Source organism: Pseudopipra pipra, chromosome 7, assembly GCF_036250125.1.
Source record: "Pseudopipra pipra isolate bDixPip1 chromosome 7, bDixPip1.hap1, whole genome shotgun sequence".
In the NCBI taxonomy this organism is placed as follows: Eukaryota; Metazoa; Chordata; class Aves; order Passeriformes; family Pipridae; genus Pseudopipra; species Pseudopipra pipra.
Window position 1 is genome coordinate 288595 of NC_087555.1, and position 21926 is coordinate 310520.

General features: G+C 40.4%; 1 protein-coding gene across 10 annotated transcripts in view; it reads left to right on the forward strand.

Moving 5' to 3' along the window:
• PCNT (pericentrin) overlaps window positions 1–21926 on the forward strand; it is a 75434-nt gene that overhangs the window by 22833 nt on the left and 30675 nt on the right. For 4 of the 10 annotated variants that reach the window (XM_064660125.1, XM_064660126.1, XM_064660131.1 and 1 more), the window contains exons 17-32: window positions 194–269; window positions 812–1028; window positions 1836–2074; window positions 3055–3530; window positions 4761–5337; window positions 5988–6221; window positions 7702–7866; window positions 10669–10815; window positions 11400–11551; window positions 12369–12580; window positions 13015–13241; window positions 14447–14609; window positions 15155–15298; window positions 20343–20572; window positions 21000–21119; window positions 21660–21680. In XM_064660125.1, the coding sequence (XP_064516195.1) occupies window positions 194–269; window positions 812–1028; window positions 1836–2074; window positions 3055–3530; window positions 4761–5337; window positions 5988–6221; window positions 7702–7866; window positions 10669–10815; window positions 11400–11551; window positions 12369–12580; window positions 13015–13241; window positions 14447–14609; window positions 15155–15298; window positions 20343–20572; window positions 21000–21119; window positions 21660–21680 (3400 nt within the window). The remainder of the gene's footprint in view (window positions 1–193; window positions 270–811; window positions 1029–1835; window positions 2075–3054; window positions 3531–4760; window positions 5338–5987; window positions 6222–7701; window positions 7867–10668; window positions 10816–11399; window positions 11552–12368; window positions 12581–13014; window positions 13242–14446; window positions 14610–15154; window positions 15299–20342; window positions 20573–20999; window positions 21120–21659; window positions 21681–21926) is intronic. The other 6 variants (XM_064660127.1, XM_064660124.1, XM_064660132.1 and 3 more) reach the window with 4 other exon arrangements.

The window sequence follows — 21926 nt, forward strand, 5'->3', positions numbered from 1 at the left end:
TAGCCTCTAAACATTCTGAGATTGAGCATTAGGTAGTTAGAAACGTAGTGATGGATGTGATGAGGGCCTAGCCCTGAACAGCTGTTGTAGTTGCTTTTTGCCTACTTTCAGTAGTACACTGCAAGTCATCAGGTTAACTTAACTCAGTTCATGACATGTTACAACCTTAAAAACTTTAAAACCCTTTTCTCAGTTCTTCTGTCACAGTTTTTGAAGATACTGCTGACAAAGAGAGAAGAGCTGCACTTGATCAGCTAAATCAACATCAGGTAGGATTTTGATATACTGAATGTTCTGTTGTTCATTATATGACCTGTGTGAACATAGATGTCTAATTCCTTGCTCTTACAAAGAGTTAATTAATTTCAGACGTTTAGTAAGGCTTAATTATTTTTGACAAGTATATGTTATTGACTTAAAATAGTTCTCAGCCCAGCAGGACAGATCAAACAGTGTTCTGTAATTTTATGTGTTTTATGTGCTTTTTGGCTTATCCTGTAACGAGTAAGGAACTCATCTACAAAGCTCTTATACACAAGTGCAGAATTGTTGTTTCTCTTCTCTATAGTCCTGGTAGTAACTGTGCCTTTCTTTGCTGTCTGTTCTCTTCAGACCAAGATGCTAGCTCGGTCCCTCTTTCATTTATGCACCTATTTTCGTGCACCTTGTTGTAATTTAAGATCTCGACATCTTTGCTCAACTTGTTTCAAGTTGACTAAGTTTCAAAAAGGAATTTTCCTTCCTCTCATTGACAGATTTCTTTCATGGTTTCTTGAAAGCTAAAGATCTCTTCCTAACCCTTTACTTGTAGGAAGAACTTGCCTGTCTGCAGCAACAACTTAAAGAACAACACAGGCATGAATTAGATTCCTTAAGATCCTCCCTTACACTTCAGTATAAAGAGGACCTGATGAAAATGAAGATGGATCTGTCAGACAAATGCATGACAGAAATTGAGGCAATGAAGAGAAAGCATTGTTTAGAACTTGAGCAGCTCCGTGCCCAGCTTTCAGAAGAACATTTTAAAGGTAGGATGGTCTGATGGAGTGGGAAGGGAAATGGTAAGCTGCTTGTGTGACATATGTTTTTCTTTAAACAGATTTATCTGTTTAAATTTGTTATTATCGAACACTTATGGGCATGTTGAGTTGTACTTCCAAAGATGTGGTGATCTGAAGTTGTTTATTCTGTAGTAAAAACTACTAAAACTGTAAAAGGATCAGCTTTCCATTTGTGATGCCTAGAAGGGCACTGTCACACAAACACTTGGACTTAAAATCCGTAACTTACAGTTAGCTAATTAACATGTATTGTTATAACTATAATTCAACTGTATGTTGGCTGAAAGGATCAGTACAGTTTTTTAATTTGCAGTTATCTTTATTTATTTTTAATAGTAGACAGTATGTCAAAACTGCTTAAATTAGAATGTTTAGAGATTGTCCCATCTGATTTTTGGGGAAATGCTTTATGTAAATAGTATGTACAAAAGAGGAGATGAAACTTCCATAAATCTGCTGTTACACTGCCCAAAAAGAAAGTCAACTCCTGTGGCTGTTGCAGATAAGGAGGGAGGAGTGGCCACAGGATTTATGATTGTTCTGTGTGTGTTGATACTGATAAATTCCATAGGTGGTGATAAAATAGAACAGAGTATAAAATCATCCTGATATGGGATTCTTGTTGTCCTGTAGTTAGCCTGGGTAAAGCTGACAATATTCAGCTTTATTTCTGTGCATTAGCAGGATCTGTTAAAATAAAATAAATTCCAGAATGTCATTTCATTGTCTGGTTTGGGTTTTTATTTTACTCTTTTTTTTTTTTTTTCTTTCCAGAGGTCACCAAACTGCGTCTCCAGAGTGCTCATGATGCAGCATGTCAGGTTGAAATGGAGGTGGCTGAGCGAGTGTCTGTGCTGGAGGAGGAGCACAAAGCCAAGCTCTCTCTCCTCAGCTCTGAGAAACAGCGTATTGCAGAGCTTTCAGAGGAAATAAAGCGCTTAAAGGAAGAGATTGTAAAGCAGAAAGATTTTTCTGAGCAGAATGAGAAGCATCTGAAAGAAGAAATGGAAAAGGTTAGTTTGTGTTACAGAACTGTTTGGTGTAGATTTGGGCAAACTCAGATCTGTTGGGAGGGCCAAGGGAGGCAGAGGCAGCACTTCCCTTTAAATGTCCCTGGGTTAGGGATAGTGGCTTCAGCTTTAAGTGGACTTGCCTGGATACACACAAACGTTGGAATACAAGTCTGTTTTGGTGTAGCTCTTGTACCTTCCTGTTCAAAGTCTTAGAGTTGAGAGAATCCTACGTAGTACCGTCCCTCTTACTGGTTAAATCAGCTGTCCCATCTGAGGATAACCTTAAACTGGATGTTAATTAGTTGTTTAATTTGTTGCAGTATTTGAATGCTAATGAGAATTAGATAGATTAAACTCTTATTTCTCAAGTCTTCCTCTCCTCCCTTTTTAAAAAGATGGATAAGTGTATCCTTTTCCAGACTTAAAAAATGATGAAGAAAACCAGAGAAAGTATTTTTTTTTTTTGCCTTCTTTCATTGAACAGTCATTTGCTCAGAAGCTTTGGCTTCTGTTTTTATGCTACATGCTTTTTATGTGGCTTTTGTGTTATGTCCAAGAACTGCCCTTGTCATGAACTTGGACACTACATGGAAAATACCACTGGAATGTAGAAGGAGAAGTTTAAAAGAGAATTTTATTCATACCCAATATAAATACCTAAGATGCCCATAGCTGTATAAGTTGAACTCCTGAAAAGAAGTGACCTCAAGAGAAAACAATGTAGAGTACCATATTAATGCTAGAATTTTGCCTTAGTTTTTTCTTATCTTCCTTACCCCAATTATTTCTCAAAAATGCATTCAATTTAATGCAAGTCAATTCATAAATTGCCATTTCAGCCTTACTTTTATTAGGAAGGGTTACTTCGCTACAAGAATTGAATCTCTCCAGGACCTTAAATGTTCACTTCATGCACTATGCACTTCAGTTTGGTTTTGGTGTTTTATTCATTTATTTTTTTTTAATAACTGCATTCACAGGTAAAATATGAAATTGGTGAGGATCACAAGAATAAGTTAAGAGAAGCCAGAGAAGAAGTCCAGAAAATAGAGACTATGTACAAAGAAAAAGAGAAGAAGTGGCAATGTGAAAGTGAGGCCCAGAGAATCCAAGCAGAAGAGAAGTTATCACTGCTGCGCGTCGAGCTGCAAAACAGAGCAGAGTCTGAGAAGCAGAGTTTGCAAAAAGAGTTTGAACTTCGTGAAGCTGAAATGAGTCAACTTCGAGATCACCAAGCTGCCAGAATTCTGGAACTGGAGAAGCTGGTGAAGGAGCAGCAAAACAACTTGCAGCAGCTGGAGGACAGCCTTGTGAGTGCGCAGGCTGCGCAGAAAGCCCAGCAGCAGCACGAGGCTGACCTGCAGGCAGCCAAAGCCCTCATGGCAGAGGAAATGGAAAAGGCCACACTGTGTCTGCAGGAAGAATGTGCACTGAAACTTATGGAAGCACAAAACAAGTAAGTCCAGAGTGTGTGAGCAGTTTCCCTTACCGGTTCACTCGTTGTTACGGTTACTTTTTCTTATTTTAAACTTAATGAGTGGTAGTGGTGTAGATTTGTCACTTGATGGCACTAACTAACTTACATATGTAAGGCTTGCTGTCCCAAGGAACAGGAATGCTGTCTATTATGGCTTGCTCTATAATTTTGCTTTGTGTAAATGCATTTCATCTAGTCTAGCAGAGAAAACATAGTCAAGTTCTGCCTGTTAAGAGTACAACACACAGCTGAAAATCATATGCCAGGCTTTGAAGACGGGAAGTGTGACAGGACATATAAGTAGAAAAATTCTCTAAATATTTTCAAACAATTCAAATGAACTTGAGCAAGCTTTTCGTGGTGAATGAAGCTTGTGCTAACTACTGAATGCTGAGGTTGATATGGCCCCCTCTGGTATTCTTTAGTTCTGGTTAGATGTGAAGGCTGGAACTACTGGTTTTCTTCCCTTTCCTGCACCTGTTTTGTAAAGTGTATTACAGAAAATATTCAAGCAACCACATGTTTGTATCTGCATGCATTGCTTCAAATATATCACTTCTTTCCTCCCCAAACACATGCTCACAGAACAAGATTGGAGAAATAATGACAGTAAGAAAACACTGAAAGCAGAAACTTAACTTTTAGATAATTGATTGCTCTTTAGTTATTGGTGTCTGCATCCAGAAATACCATAGTTACTGATTACAGCAAGTGGCAGCACTTCAGACAGTTAATTTTCTGCATCAAGCTTTGAGCAGACCACAGAGAGATGAGTTTGGAGGAGCCCCCACGTATCCCACATAATGCTTCCATGGTGGTTTTATGTCTGTCTTTAGCAGAAGTTTTTAGAGGTGTTTGTTATGACAGTGCCTTGAGGGCAACATATTTGAGAGGTAGCAATGTATATACCATGTCCTAGATGCTCTCATGTGGCAGCATTTTAGTTTTAGTAAGTTAATAGGGGTCTCTCTGGTAATAACCAGATACTACCAAGTGACACTGCAGAAACCTTTAATTATGTGGCTATGAAATCGTTGTTGTGGCTTGCTTTGAATTTAGTTCTGTATTTGAGCATAAAGGAAAACTTGTGGAGGCAAAGTAGGATCTATTTGTTTTCCTTTGATTTTTATTTATTAGTTCAATTATTAAAAGAAACCCAAGCAGTGCCTTTTTGACAATAGTTTCTTAACTTTCTTGGAAATAATACAGGTTTATGGAGGAACACAAAGCTATGACTCAGAAATTCACAACTGAGCAAGAGATTCTTCTCCAAGAGCTGAAAAAGAAACATGTGGATGAGCTGGAACTCCAAAGTCAGCACCTACAGGAGAAGCATAAGCAGCAAATTTTGTCTCTGACAGCTGATTTTCAAACAAAACACCAAGCTGAAATTGAGACTCTTAAATCTACACTGGAAAGTAAACAGCAGATTCAGCTTGAAGGTTGTGTTGCTGAACTACAGACAAAGCATCAGGCCCAAATTGATGAGTTGGAGGCTAAGCACTTATCAAATCTGGATTCCTTGGAGTCGTCCTACCTGTCTGAAATTCAGAATATAAGAGATGAACATAGTCAGACTTTGGAGAAGCTACAGCTGCAGCACATGGAACAGCTCCAAGAACAGGATAAACTGCATCAAGCACACCTGGTCCAGGAGATTGAGATGCTGAATTTAAAGCATGCTGAAGAACTTCAGCTTTCCCAGAATAATTTGAAAATTGAGCTAGCTACTCTTCATATGGAAAAGCTTAAAGCCATGGCTGTTGAAGCAGAAGAAGCTCATAAGGTGAGTCAGAAAGAAAACCTGGCATAGAAGGTGAAATTTTGTGGTAAATTGTGTGGGATCACCTTCTCCCTTGTTCTCAGGGTACGTTTCTACGCCCTCTTTGTGCCAGCACTGACACTTGTGTGTGGCCGTATTGAGAGCTGAAATAGGAAACTCCAGCTGAAAATTAAGCCCATCTGTTGCCTCCTGCCCCAAATGCTCACTCTAATGAGTTTTGTATCTCAGTGTGTGGAAAAGGTACAAATGAGGTAAATCTTTCAGCAGAATTCAGACCCGAAAGTCTCCATTTTGTGGTTCGGAGCTTCTCTCCCTGATGGAGTTACCGTGTAATTCTTCAGAAGGTGATTAGAAAAAAGTAAATGTAATCCTGGAGGTTAAGCCACATCTCTAGGAATCTAAAGATCCTCCCTAATAAGTAAGGGATTTACAAAACTTTTACTAGACAAGAAAAATAAACCCATTTAAATGCTGTAGAGGGTATGTATATGTATGTGTGCTCATTATTCACGAGGCAATATTGTTCCTGTTTACTTAGAAAAGCTTTGATACAGGAGGAGAAGCTGGACATGTGTTGTACAAAGAGGTTGCAAAGATATTTGTAATGATTTCTTCCCCCCCCCCCTCCCCTTTTTTAATTAATGCTTACACAGGATGATTTGAACATAGCTCTTCAAAATCAAAGGCAGTTGCTGGAAGAAGAAAAGCGTCTGGCTCTGGATCTGTTGCGTGAGGAAGTATTGCATATGGAGGAAAAGCACAGAAAGGCACTCCAAGAGCTTCAGGATCTTCATGAGGCAGAAATTAGGAAACATAAGGAGGAGTACTCCAGGGAGCTGGAAGAAGAATTGGGGAAACTAAAAGCACAGCATGAACATGAGCAAGAGGTCAGAATGTCGCTAATACCTAAAACCAAAATAATCCATGCTTTATCTTAAAGTAAATTCAGGTTTTATTAACCTTAGAAATAAGATTCTGGGTTTTTTTTAATAGTGCCAGTAGATATGAAGAGACAAATTTAACATTTTTAGGCCTTGCTTTATCTGAAAGGACTTAAGGGAATTTGTGTATGTGTATTAGACTTATTTTTTAAAAAAAAAAATTAAGCCCGTGTTTGCAGTACTCTCTTTATGGGGCTGGGCTGGGCTTGCTTTCTTTTGAGATCCTGTCATATTTAATTCAAAATTTTAAAGCTGCCATTTTGATTTAAAACTAGTAGGGAATAATTTAGGTCATTAACCATTTGTGGAAAGCAACTGCTTTTTAAGTAAAAATTCTTTGCTAACATTTATTTCTTCTAACACTGATTTCTTCTTTTCTTAGAGAAATTACAGTAGGTACTACTTTTCCAAATGTGATTTCTCAGTGAGGTTGAGAAATATTCCTATTTGCTCTTAAAGCTTTGCCATTTCTTCTTGTTGGGAATGTTTATGTGTAAGCTTGATGTTTACTTTGATACTGAATGCTAAAAAGATTGATTATTACGCTAAGTTCTCTTTAAGCATCAAAATGGAACTAAGATCTTCTGTTCATTCAGTTTTTTATGCAGTCTGACTTTTGTGCATGCAAGCAGCCATGAGTGATGAAGATTTTTCACTTTCCTGTGTTATATGTTACCTTCATGTAGTAGGCAAAGTCACAAAGAAAATGAGCTTTATCCAGCTATAACCATGAAAAATATGTTAAAATACAATTAACTTTGGCTTTTTCACTTACTAATTTGAAAGTTGGATAGTGTTCCAAATAACTCTCAAATCACTTTTGGAAGAATAGATTGCCTAGGAAGGTAGTCTTGTTAGTTTTCTGGGAGGTTCTAATGGTTACTCAGTCTTTAAGCTCTTCATCCTAGAAAGAGGATTTATGACCATTCTGATGACTACTTCTTAGAATAATAAGCAAAAAACCCCAGATGAACAAAAAACCCCTCAAACCTTTCTCTGTTGTATCTCATAGGATAATTGCATTAAATATAGCTGTGTCCTGTTTGTTCCCATTTGAACAAGAGAAATCACTTCTTAACAAAATATGCTCTCCCTGTGTTTCTCTCCTCCTCTTTTCTCCTTATTTCTTTGAATTTCTCTTGGGGAAGTATCTGTTGGAAAGAATAAGGAATACTTTATTAGTCTGATCTGATATTCTTGTGAATACAGGGTTGATATCTAATGCCTAGTTGCTTCTTATCTATTTTTATCAGCTTTCTTTTTTCTGTACTCAGCATGATGATAGAAAGAAGCCCTGTATGACCTTGAGGATTGTGAACATGCTTTTAAGAATTTGGTTGAGCTTGATGGGTTTAGTTTGGTTTTATTTTTTCCCTAATTATAATACTATGGTCTAAAATACTTCATATTTCTTACTTGTCTACAGCTGTATGCTTCTGCATCGGCCTCTGAAGTAGAATCTGTGAGGAAAGCTCTTCTGGCTCAGTTTGAAGAGGTAAAATTGAAGCAGCAGCTTCAGTTCCAGGAGGAGATTGAGCTGTTGAAGTGTCAGTCGGAAGTGCTGCTGGAACAGCAGATTGCACAGCTGAAGGTAGGCTCTGGTGAAAATGCACTTCTGAGTATGCACTGGGAGAATGTTCTGCTGAAAAAGACCACCTGGTGTAAATTTCTGTTCTTCAGTGTCTAAAATGACGCTGAGTTAAATCTTTTCCTTGCTTCACCATGTTAGAACTAGAAAGGTGGCATTGGAAATAAAGCAGTGTGATGCGAGCAGTTGTATTTACTACAGGGTTGTTTTCAGGTTCTGAATTGGATATGAAATGGTGCCCTTCAAACAAAACCAAAAAATCAGTGGAAAATATTTGCTCTAAGCAACATTCCTTGTGTACATGTTCAATTTGTCATTTGAGACATTTTCTTCTTGGTGTCTGCAGAGACTTTGCCCTTGACCTGTCATCCTGTGTCTACTGCACTCTTGTGTGTTTGGCAAAAACATATTCAGTGTTATCTGAGCTTTTACTAAGTCTGTGATGACAGTGAGCTCTTTGTGTATGAGATATTTGTTGGTTTTAGTCTCTGCTTTCACGGATTCATCATTTGAGTTCTAAACTTCCATCATGATAAGCATCTTCAAGATGTTTCCTGCCTCTGACTTCTGTGTAGTCCCGACCGTTCTTTGACTTCGCTCTGTCTGGTGCAGCTCTCTTTTGAAACAGAGGACACAAGCGTGTCCTGAAAAGCTGCTGCAGGTGTATTTGACACTTCTGTCCTCAGCTGAACCCCAGCCTTCAGCTCACAGAAGCTGGGACCAGACTGAGTGTTATGCAGATACTCCAGAAGTGGTCCCTGCTTTTCTCTCTCTCATGCTGCCCTAATTAGCATTTGGGACACCAGAAACCTCACTTTTTGTTGAAATTTTGCCAGGGCTAATTCTCCTGCTGGTTCAGCTGTCTATGGATTCCCCCCACATGAGCTTAATGACCGGTGTTTTGTCTCAGAAGAGACTGGCTGGATCTATTTGGAATGTCAGGCTGAGCTGCATTGTGTGCTGATACATATTTTTACAAGTCCTCCCCTGCCCACTACCCTGTGCTCATTTATGCAGTTGTCTTCATGCCAGCCAGTTTCCTTCTTTCCTTCCCTCTGCCTTGCCTAGCAGATTTCTAGTATTTAGAATTCCTCTCTATGGTCTGATATACTTTAGGTGGATCTGAGAATAACAGGCAGGCTGTTTCAGAGACCGTCTGCAAATTCAGCGTTCTAGGTCGAGGAAAGTCCTCCTACTCCTTTGTGTCTGTTCACTTTTTACCTTAACTGCTAAATACAGTGCAAGGACTGGCTCAGTCTTCTGCAAAGGATCAGGTGACTACATGTGCTCTGCTCTGAAGTCTTATTTCTTGCTCTGTTTTCTTGACTTGCCAGTGTAAGAAATAGTTGGCTATCACCTTGGAGTGCATTGGTGTTCACAGACAAAATTGCCAGAGTTTTTTTTTATACTGTGATCATTTCCCAGTTCTGGTGTTGCAGAAACAATCACTAATCCGGGTTCCTTTTAGCCTCTTAGCTCAGCCTCTTCAGCATGTTCAGAGAAGGGCAATGGAGGTGGGGAAGGGTCTGGAGCACAAGTCCTCTGAGGATTGGCTGGAGGTGTTCAGCCTGGAGAAAAGGAGGGTTGGGGGGACCTTCTCACTCTCTACAACTCCCTGAGAGGAGGTGGAGATCAGCCTCTTCTCCCAGGTAACAAGTGACAGGACCAGGGGAAATGGCCTCAAGTTGCACCAGGGGAGAATTAGATTGGGTATAAGGGAAAATTTCGTCACTGAAAGAGTGGTCAGGCATTGGAACAGGCTGCCCAGGGCAGTGTGGAATCATCATTCCTGGAAATGTTCAAAAAAAGCATGGATGTGGTGCTTAGAGACTTGGTTTAGTAGTGGGCTTTGGAGTGCTGGGTTAATGGTTGCATTTTGTGATCTTGGAGTGCTTTTCCAACCAAAAGGATTCTATGATTCTGTTTGGAAAGGGATAGCAGGACCTTGTTTCACCTCCCTTATTTGCTGATGCAGGAGTGGACAATGTCTAATAATCCCTTCCTTCAGAGTGCTTTCACAGAATCATGTAGGTTGGAAAAGACCTCCAAGATAATTGAGTCTACTCTGTGCCTGATCCCCACCTTGTCAACTCAAGAGGACTTAGTGCCACATCCAGTTGTTCTTGAATGCCTCCAGGAATGGGGACTCCATCACCAACCTGGGCAGTCCCTTCTGTGAAAGCCTGAAAACCCTTTCTGTGAAGAAATTCCTCCTGATGTCCAACCTGAACCTCCCCTGGTACAGCTTGAGGCCGTTTCTTCTTGTCCTGTCCCTCGTTCCCTGGGAGCAGATCCTGACCCCACCTGGCTACAACCTCCTTTCAGGTACTCGAAGAGAATGACAAGGTCTCCCCTGAGCCTCCTCTTCTCCAGGCTAAACACCCCCAGCTCCCTCAGCTGCTCCTCACAGGACTTACCCTCCAGACCCTTCCCCAGCTCCGTTGTTCTTCTCTGGACTTGCACTTCAATGTCTTTTTTGAAGTGAGGGACCCAGAACTGGACAGAGGACTCAAGGTGCAGCCTCAGCAATGCAGGGTACAGAGGGATAATCACTGCCCTGGTTCTGCTGGCCACACTGTTCCTGATTTTGATCATAGTTTGAGCATGATTTTGTTGACTGGGGGTGTTGACTGTGTAAGTCACTGCTGGTTAATCCAGGAGGTAAAGTGTGTACTTCTGAAGAGTACAAAAAAAGTAAGGGGGGATGTTTGATTGGGGTTTTTCTGGGAGGATGGTGGTGGTGTTTGTGGTTTTGGGGGTTTTCTTTCCTCTCTCTGTAAATCCAAGTGTATGTGATTTCTGCAGGATGAATTTGAAGCTGAAAAAAAGGCATCACTACATGACAAGGAGCAGATGTTGATTCAGGAGAGGGAGAAGGCACAGGCTGCTCACCAAAAGGAGCAAGAGATGTTATCAGTCCAGCTGCAGGAAAAGACAGCAGTAATTATCCAGGTGTGTGGAAAATATCTTAAACCTAGATTTTAAATGTGCTTTTGGGGTTGGTTTTTTTAGCACAGTGATCTCTTCTGTCTCAAGGTGTATATTGAGGGACTGCATGTGTAATTCTTGAGGTATATTAAACTGTTCTGTTGGACCTTCCTGTTTAGGGGAAAAAGCAGGAGTAACACTTGAGAATTTCCCTACTGGCAATGCATTATTGATTCCAGCTCTTCTTGCAGGATTTGATGAGGTGTCAGAAGGTTGGCACTGGAGCAGAATGCTTTTCTTTCCTTGCAGTTTCCTCCCCAATAGATATTTTGACTTATTTGTTTTTGTTTACTTATGAGACAGAGTTTCTAACAAAATGCCACTAATTTGTTTGGCAGCAAAATCTGGAGGTAGGGGGTGGGTATATACATACATACATGTATTTTTATTTTTATATACATACATTTTTATTGGATAAAGGTGTCATCTGAGCATACTAATATGAGGAGATAAGTAATTTTTCCAGAAACTTGTTTTCAGGTAGGGTTTATAAAACAAAGTTTAGGCAAAGTGATTGACTTTGTTGCATTGTCACTGCATTTCCACAGCTGGAGAAGAAAGTGGAGTCTTTAAAGCATGAAATAGAGGAGACCAACTCTGAACTGGAGACACTCCTTCAGCAGCAGGACAGGGAAAACCAAGAAGGAGGGAATTTGGTAGCCTTGTTGAGATCTGATATTGAGCAATCCAAGGAGGAAAGGTTTGTTCAGCTTTGGTTACATAATGTTTACTGCTTGGAGTTTTTTTGTTTGCTTGTTTTCTCACTTCTCATAAAGAAATCAATAATCAGGCAAAATTAAGCCAGCTCAAATTAATAGTTTAGGATGATATGCTAGTTTTATTTGCAATTTTTTTCAAGTTTTTTTAAAATTACCAACCTATCTGGACATGGAGGGCAAGGGGTTCTTATCTTGCTCTTTTTTGTGCAGTCTGGTGAAGATTTTGGCGTTTTGGGGTTTCCACTGTCTCTCATCTTGGAAAAATCTAAGAAACAGAGAAAGCCTCTTGTTCACAAAACCTCTCAGTGCAATGTGGATTGTTTTGATGTGTCATGGGAATATGTGGGTTGGAGAAGCTGTCATGCTGAATAAGCTTTAAGAAGAATCCCCTCTCTCTCATCTTTAGGAAACTGGCTTACTGTTTTGCTTAAAACTAAAATGTTTTCATAAATACAATTTTTGTTGTCAGCTCTGCCAGAGCACCCCTAGTTATTTTGATGTCACTGATACTATAGTAGTAGATGTATACTTCTTGCAACTGCTTCCATGGATGTGGAAGACTGAGATGCTTGGGATTGCAGTATGATCTCCCTGTGGAGAAAACAAAGGTGTTTTGCTGAGCCAGCTCTTCGACAATTACCTGGGGTTTTTTTGTGAGTCACCTGAATCATCTTTGCTGATAACTGTCAAACTACGGCAAAATGCCCATTTTAGACTGTCAGCTTTTCAGTAGGTTCAGAGTGTCTTTCAAATCAAGTGCATGCAATTTTTGAAGTGTTGGATGTGCTTTTGTTCTAGGGAAAAACTGCGCGAATCTTATCAGCAGGTTTTGAAGTTGCTTATGGAACTGGTGAAGGCCACAATAGCTATTGAGGACCTTATCTGTAGCAAGATTGGTCTTTGTCTTGATGACAGCCTGGCTTCTGGAGATTCTAGAGAAGCTCACACTATTGTGGAAGAAATGGGATTTATGCAGTATTTCAAAGCCAGAGAAAACCATCTAGAGAAAGGTGAGTCCAAATCGGCAAACCTGGATACATCATCAGCTCATGTTCTTGAAAACTGCCGTTTCCTTTCCTTTTGTGTGGATGAAGTTAAGAGAGAGGATATCTCTTGTTGCAATGTTTCTGTGTCTTTCAAAGCTGCTCCACACTTAAGACAGTGCCTATCAACTACTAAAATGTTGTTGGAAAAGCCTGAGTGGATTATAGGGCAGGAAAGATGGACTTGGTGAATGCGGAGTTTCAGGTCCTGATGTACAGAATAATAATCCCAAACGTTGTGAAAAGCCCTGGTGATTTTTTGAAATTGAGTTGTTGATGTGTCTGAGGTTTACCTTGTACATCTCCAGGACCAACTAAGGTCACTGTCTGATGTCAGTTGTTATCTGAGTGACTGGTTTTGTTGCTAGCTGTCCTTTTTTTGTGTGTGTGTTTTTAAACAGCTTGCTTGTTTTCAGTAGAGGAGCTGCTTGATGAAACTCTCACAGAACACAACCAGCTGTCTCCATGGGCTGACGAGGGGTCTGAGTTGAGCCAATACTTATGTGAAAGTGTTTTTGCAAAGCCAGAATTGGCATGTGAAAATGAAGAAATGATACTGAAAATTTGTCATCGTTTGCGCACTGCAGTGGAGAGACTTCTGGAACTGGTTACAGAGTCAACTAAACAAGTAAAGCTTTTTAATCTATGTAGAGCAGCCTGGTCTAGTGGAAGGTTGTGCTGGTTTAAAGGCAAACCAGCAGGGGAAACGAACTCAACTCAAAAGAGAGATTATAAATCAGAATAACAATTTAATAAAATAATACAATAAGTACGATTACACAGACAAACAATTGGTTTTAACCCACAAAACCCAAGTGTATAACCCAGCACCCTGGGGCATGAACAGAGTGGTGTTCTTTGGGCCCCCTGAGTCCAAAGGAAAAGGAGAGGGGAAAAACTTGTTAGTGAGAGTGCTGTTGCAGTCTGGTCAAGAGTGGTGATTGCAGTCTGGTTGAGAGTGGTGGTCTGCAGTCTTCCTCTGGATCCCACGAGTGGTTAAAAAAGTTCCAAGACTCCAAGATTATATATTCTCCAGTTCAGGCAGGAATGCCTAGCCCTTCCCTCAGGGCGGGGAGCTCCACAAAGGGTGTGAGGACAAGAGCATCCTCCTATCTCACAGGCCTCTTAACACCTAGTTTGTAGCCTGAGGATTCAGGCTCTATGGACAGATGGTGTAAATGGTTCATTGATAACAGTTTCTGGGAAATGGCATGGAAGGCTATAGAATACACAGTTTTGAGTTACACCCATACAATGATGAACTGGTCCCAGATGGACTAGTTTCTAACTAGGACAAAGGTGTCCCTGCCAATGGCAGGGGTTTGGAACTGTGTGGTCTTCAAGGTCCCTTTCAACCCAGACTCTTCCACGATTCTATATATAACACTGAAAATGTGAAATCAGTTTTAAGGCTATATATTTGACCTTCTAGCAGATCCTGTGGGAAGGCAATAAGTCGGTTGCCTTAAGTAGATTTAAACTAGCATTTTAGATTCATTCGGTAACTTTGAGGGGAGGTTTTTTGACAGGGTTTTGTTGCACTTCATGTCAATGCTTCTCCAACATCAATAAACAGGTTCAGGAAAACTCAGTCTGATGTTAAAATGTTGTTGTGGGAATATGTGGATAGCAGCATACAAACATCCTTGTATTTATATACTGTTCAATTGTGATAATTGTTCAGAGGTTTTGGGCAAAGTCAACTTAGTACTAAAATGAAACTTCAAAACTTGGGCCTTATTGCATAGATGGGTTTTTGTTGAAATGTCTGCAGTGTTGTTACGCTACATGTGCATCTGAGATCTGATGCTTGGGGAAATTTTTCACTTGTAGCTGGAGAAAATGCATGAAAACCACGCACAGTTTGAAGAGGAGTTCAGCCGCCGAAATCAGGAGACTGCCCAGGTGGTGAGTCAGCACCAGGAGCTGATGGAGTGCCTCAGCGAGGAGAGCGAGGCCAAGAACCAGCTGGCACTAGAGCTTCATAAAGCAGAGGGTAAGAAAGTGAAATTAATGTAATTTAATGAGATTTCAGTGTCCTTTACTCATAGCTCATTCCTCCCAATACCAGTGGTGCGACTTGATGATCCTCGTGGGTTCCTTCCAACTCGGCTTGGTCTGTGATTCTGTGCTTTCTATGTCCTGGATTTCTTGGGCTCTGAATCTAACATCTGATCTTCCTTTCTGGAGATTCTGTTTCTTCAAGCCTCAGCCCTCAGCAGAGGATGTGTCAGGATGTTGTGAGCTGATCTCAGGCCATCAGAAGCTTAATGATCCCCATTTGAATTCTGTAGACTTGGAGACATTCTGTAACATGGCAGCCTTGTAAAATCTGTTAAAATGTATCAGTTAATGTATTCTATTTCTTGAGGTACTTCAAAAAGCCTAACTACAGTGTAAACTTAAGTCATCTTTTACTTCTTCCTTTCCATGTCACCTTCGGTCATTTGCCAAAACTTGCTTACTCATGTTTTCAAGCTGCTTTTTCTCTATAGATGAGTTTGTCCGTGTCTTTATTTGCATTCTGACTTGGGATTTTAGGCATCATCGAAGGCTACGTCGCAGAAAAAGCTGCGTTAGAAGAGGCCTTGAACCTGAAAGAGGAGTCTGAGCGTCGCCTTGTTGTGGAGCTGGAAAACATGCGGGAACGCTTCCAGGAGCTGACCCAGGAGCAGGCAATCCTTGGTGAGGAGTGGGTATGGCACTTGGAGTAGAAAACAAAGTTGTCCCCAGTCAGGGCAGGCTGCAGTGTAATGAATCAGTAATTTCTGTAATGAATCAGTGCTTGGTTTGATGACCTGGTGAGCAGCTCAAACTGGCACAGACGTGAGAGGGTCTTCCTGTAAAAGCAGCAAGTAAAATAAAGCAGCTGGTTCTTTGCTTGTAAGTTGATAATGCTGTTAGTGAAGAGTACTGCTGTAGCTCTGTACTTAGTTAGAAGGGGATAGATCATCCTCAGTGGGTTATGGAAATGTGTGACAGATTGCAGGACCTGTGCCAGGGAGTCCTGCTGGGCCAAATCCTGCTTTAGATCCCCTGACAGGAGATAAAAGGAAGATTTGAGGCATTGATTATTCCACCTCTATATAGTGAAAATTGCAAAAACATAGTATTGATTATCTTAGAAAATGCAGAAGTGACTGGCCAAGGATGTTGCAACAAGCTTGCAGGGTTATAATGTAAAACCATTTCTGTAGTAGCTCTAGTCCTATTACAGACATGAATCAATGTAGATCATCAGGAGCTTTGTGTCATAATAAAGATGAAATGCAATTATACCAAAAAGAAAAGGTAGGCCCTATCTGTATTCCATACAGATTTTTAGTGATTTTAGAAGATAGAATGGATCACAATGTTCTATTCTTGTCTTGTACATGTCTGTGTATTTCAATTTCTAGGAACACCTGCTACTAATGTAGCACAAAAAGAAGGTTCAGGTTTGTAATAACAAGTGTGTTTTTTTTTTCTTGCTGTGTTGCTGTAACACTGTGCGAATAAATTGATAATTTTGATTTTATCTTAACAACGAGGAATAGTACTTAATAAATTGGCCCAGCAGGTTATGAAAAGTGTTTGAGGTGATGTAAAATGGTGAGCTAAAAACATACAGCAAGAACTGAAGGAAGTCTAAGGAAGACTAGAGAAATGTAACTGAATGGATTGGTAGGTCAGAAAAAAAGAAGAGGAGAGCAGAATGAATTATGGGAGGAAAGAGGAAACCCAAAATAAGCAAGAAGGATCTGTGGAGTTATACATTGACTTTGGAAGTCTATTGCTGAAGTAAAATTTGTAGGTGCCAAATTGAAAAAGGCGTTTTTATTTTTTTTTCTCCTAAACTAAAGTATGCACACTTAACTCCTGAGTGGCTGACATTTAGATCTGATACATTCTTAGTTGCCACGATTGTTTTGTGGTCCGCTTAAAATATAATTCTCCTATAATTTTTAGATTAATTTTATTTACACACACATATATATATTAATAGATGTGTTCTCTTGTATATTCACTGTCTCTTGTTTCTAGACTTTTCCCCCAAAGAGCGTGAGCTGGGTAAACCAAAACCCTCAAGTGAATAAAAAGTTACCAGGGTAAATTCCTGTTGGAGTGAAAAAGCTGCACTGAGCTGTCTTGCCTGTTACTGTATCTTTATTCCTTCTGTCCATTCAGATCTCCCTCAAACACTATTTTTATTTAACCTATTTTTGGTGACCACCTCACTGTCCTGAAATTTGCTGCTGCCCTCTGAAAGAGAGGGGATGTATAACTGAGCTGGTTACAGTGTATTTTGGGATTGACATTCTCCTAGCAGCAGCCCAGCTCTTGCCAGCAGCTCGTTACAACTTGAACAGTTGCTTTTGCTGCAAGTGCCGAGTCCTAAAATTCATCCCCTTTCTCCCACCCCAGCCATCTGTAGTACTCTTCCTCTGGCTTGGAATTGTTTGTAGTAGGTGGAAAACGTGATAAATATAAATCATCTTGTTTGGAGTTGACATGGCTTATTCCTTGAAAAGCTGACACCTCCTCCAGTTTTTGATGCGGAGTAACTACTGTGAGTAGAACAGCCTCGCTAATTAAATGCACTCAGAATGGAGCTTGGCATTTGCTAACGATTTTGGGAGTGGGGAGGAGTGTGCTGGGGCATTACTGAAGGGGAATTGCATGATTTGAATAAGCATTAATAAAATAGCAGGTTTTGTCTACAAAGGAACAGATCTGTGAGCTGGTGATCTGTTTGTGTTGCTTGAAATTCTATTTATACAGTTGGGGACATGTGCTTAAAAGAAACCAAAAAAAAAAGATCAAAACACTGGTCAAACAGATTGCACTTACTGAGATTTCCAAAATCTGATACCCGCTTTCTATTAAATACTGCTGATTCCAGGTAAAATCTGTTTCCCTAATTATTTTTTTTCCATTAACTTGCATTTCTGTCTGAGGAGGTGACTGTGACTGGGTAACTCAGTGTTATCTAATCAGTATTTTGTTCCTCAGAAAGCACTAGTGTTCCTTTGGAAGCTAAAGGGAAGGCATCAGCCATGTTTCTTAGGATATAGAAGGAAAAATTCCTGTGCTCGTTTTCCCAAATGTCAGTTCTTCTCTCACAGGGTCTGTCTACATCCATGACCTTCCTCTGGGTGCACAAATAACGGTGTGCACGGGACCTTGCCCTCCTCTCTGCACCATGTGTAACCAAATACACTAGAGTGCTATTTTATTCCCATTATTCCCATCTCCAGCCTGCCAAAACCCAGCTCTTGGCAAAAGATATCCTCTGTTGTGCAGCTGTGGCTGGGATTGTGTCCTAACGGAATTCAGACTGTTGGCTTTTTTTCTGTGTGTTTCAGCTGCTTGCTCTGCTGCATCTCATGATACGTGTGATATATGATACATCCAATACAGCTGCAAGGGGGCTGGGAGGGAAACTGGGGGAGACTCTTCATTTCATGCATTCTGCCAGAGCCTGAATTACATCCACAACTCAGCGAACTTATGAATATTTATTGTGATTATTTAGCACAATGCTAGAAAAGGTAGAGAGTGTGGCCCCGTTGTTTTTATATAGTCCATGGCTCCTGGTAATTGTACATGTGCAAAATGAGTGCTTGGAGGGGAATGTAGTTGGAATGTAGTTGTAATCCACAACTACAGTATCTCAGAGACAGGAAGTACTTACCAGGATGGGAGCTTTTTGAGATTTGTAATCTGTGTGGGATTTGTATTTATCAGCCAAAAGCAAACTTAAACTGGCAGGAGGAGCCCAGTACCAGTGTACCAATGTGTAAGGGAGGGCAGGGCTAACATGCTGTGTAGAGTGAGTGCAAAACAAAGTGGTTTCTGTTTCCTTCAGCTGGAGGTGCCATGCTCTCATATTGGTTGTGCAAAGGGACCAAGGAGCAATTTTATGTCCACTTCAGCTGGTTTCAGAAGGTGGCCATGGGTGCTTAGCAAATTGGGTCAATGGTTAAAGCATCTGGTGCAGTTCCATGTGTGCTGAGTTTTTATTTGCTCGATTAACCTCCTAGTTTTTACTTGCATATCTTAATATTGTCTTAATGCAGAGAAAGTATAGTTGCTGCAGTGAGACCAGTGTGACTAAATCCTGGAATCACGGGGTTGCTGAGGCCCTCGAGAGCTCATGTAGTCCATACTTCTGTCCCAAACCAGAATCTACTTTCCTTGTTTCTCTTTGTCCAGCCTGTTTGATTTCCAGAGCCAGAGATTTCACAGACCCTGCACATTCTGTTCCATTATCCTCACTGTGGTGACATTTTCCCCAACGTTTAGTGTAAATATTGTTGCATCATTCCAAACCTGTGACACTTATCCTCTTGAGCATGAACATGGAAATGTTGCTTATTTTCAAGTGTGTAGAGATGTAATTAAATACCTGTGGATAGTGAAACCCTAGAAAAAAATGTTGTAGGCAGGCTGTGGTTGTCCATTCTGGAAAGTGGGCTGGATGACCACTTAAGGTCCTTGTTGGATCATAGGCTTACCTTTGACTGAAAACATTTAAGGTGATGATAGAACATTTGAAAAGTAAAATGATGATCTCTTGCAGGACCTTGCTTTGATACAAAATAGGCTTCTGTTTTTCACGCTCAGCTTACTTACCTATGTTTACATAAAAGTAGCTTTGCTTCGTGAGCGTTCACAGTGGAGTCTCAGTTTTGGTTCCCTAAACAGCGTATTGAGTGCATCCAGCTGATTGAAAATTCAGTTTGTAGCTATAAATTAACTCTTGATAACTTAAATAATTTAAACTATATACATTTTCCTATTTGTGGTAATGCTTTTGCAGTCTGTAGATGTGCCATCTTTTTCCCCAGGTGTTTCTTCCCTTTGTAATCTGAGAACTGGACCGATTTTCTGTAAGCATGGTTTTTCTGCAGGTTTTAATTCCCACTCTGGTTCAGAGAAATACAATAACTTTGCTTTCTCATAGCAGCTGGCCTCAGGGTTGGGCTGGGCACCAGTGGCCACTGGAAAGATGGACTGGGTGCTAATTTACCAGTATAGATGGCAGGGCCAGTATATCCAGCATGACACAAGGCAGGGAGTAATGGAGAAACTGGATAGTGGATGTCTAAGGAAGATCTTGGCATGAGAGTGTGGAGGAATCAAGAATTCTGTATTGGCTGGCTCGATTAAGAGAGTTGGGAAAGAAGGGTGGCAAGGATTTAGGATAGAGCAGCAAAGGATGGGACAGTTGGAAGGGTTGGTATGAAAGATTAGGTGGCTGACAGTGGTGTTTGGGGCTTAAACCTGGGGATGGAGCACCTCTGGAATGGAGTGAATTGGGAGGGTTGAGGACTGGTGTGGTTTGGAAAGAGCCTCTGGGGCAAAAAGAGTGTGGAACTGGGGTTGAGAAGGCAAGGACCTAGGGAGTGAACTTGAAGGATTCCTGATCAGGTGAGATGGGGCTCTCTGGAATTAGGAGGTCTCCAGGAGTGAAGGTGAAAGCTTTCTAAGGGTCTAGAATGTCTCCAACCAGGATTCACTTAGGGATTGAGAACAGATACCCCTGGCCTCCTTTATTAAGATGGCTTTTGGAGACCCCATGAGCAGTCATGCATCAGAATTCCTGTTGTGTCTCTTCTAGCCCATCTCAGGAATATTTTTCTTTGTTTTGATGCTGTCCAAAATACCTGAAATTAATCTCATCTGAAACATTTGATTTTTGTGCCCTGCACTGACAAACTTTTGTTATTTCTGTGTTCTCGTTCAGGTCTACTCAAGGAAGTAGAATTTTTATCAAAGGAGAAATTAGAGCTTCAGTGTCAGGCAGAAAAGGACCATTCCAACTTACGCTCTCAAATGAAGGTTTTGGAGGTGGAACTGGAAGAACAGCTGCACAGTAACCAGGACCTGGCTACACAGTTACTGGAGGTTGCTGAATTAAAACAGCAAATTCAAGTTCTTGAAAAACAGCTTAAAAACCAGCGGCAGTTCATGGACGTAAGTGAGCCTGTGACCACATTTCCATGGGTTTGGAGGTGATAAATTCTTCTCCTGGTTTGTGACTGCGACTTGGAAGATGGTTCCTAAAATGGGATATTTTTAGTTTTGTTTGAAATTAAGACTTTGGTATTCTAGTCTCATAAAAGAAATAAAAAAGTTAATTTTTTCAATTCCCTCTCTGTAGTATTGCAGGATAATTCTTCCTTTTTATTAATTGATAGTTGTAGTTTGTATGTACACTGAAGTCAAAAAGGTGGGGTTTTTTTCCTTCTCTCTAATTGTAGATATGCTTTCAGGGCTACTAGAAGGTGTTAATTATTTTTAAATGGACAGTTTCTTCACCACAAAAACAACCCCCAAAGCATTCTTGTTCACAATATTGTAATGAAATGCCAAGTTTCTTTCTCTCTGGCTGGGTGTACAGGAACAAGCTATAGAAAGGGAACATGAACGCGATGATTTTCAGCAGGAGATTCAGAAACTGGAAGAACAGTTAAAACTGTCAGCAAAATCACAGACTTCAGGACAGCCCAGAGAATACAGAGTGAGTAAAATAACACTTAATGACCAAAGGAGTTTGTTTACTGCAATTAAATAACAAAACCTGTGTTTTCTTGGGGATATGGCTCCTGGGAGACTTTTTTTTTTCCCCTCTGTTGTTGCCCAGAGAGCAGATTTTTCTTCCCCAACTGACTGAACTACATTTAGGCAGTGAGAATGCACTTATATTATTTGTTAGGGTGATGGAAAGAACTGTTGTATGTGCTTTACAGTAAGGTTTCACAGCCTCTGAGTCTGATTTAAGTGAACCGAGGAGGACAACACTAGAGACACTCTGCTCTACAGAGCACATCTGAGGGATGACTTCTAGGTTCTAAATGTATTTATTTTTTTCCAGCTATAGCAGTTATAATAGAGATGTTCTTTGTCTGCATGCCTTGTGCTATTTAGGTTTATAATGAGCTCTTGTTTACACATGTTCATTTTTTTGATGCTTGGTTTCAAACATTAACTTTTTCTTTTTTTTTCTTTTTCTTTTTTTTTTGGTTGGTTGTGTTTTTTCACATAAATGAACATTATACAGAACTATGAATTGATTCTACAGGTATGGAAAACAGCATGAACATCTCTTTAACTTTTCTTTCCTTTTACTTTCAATCCTTTCTAGATCTGCTTTAGCTTTTCTTCCTCCTCTTGATATGTCAAGGCGTGACTTGGAGCTAAGGCTACAGGTTTTAGGGTGGCAGAATTCTTTCAGGGAATGAGGAACTGCTTTCAGTTTAATTTCCTTTGCATAAATAGTTTGTTCTCCTGGCTTATTGCTCAAAGGTATTACAGGCAGTTATTCACT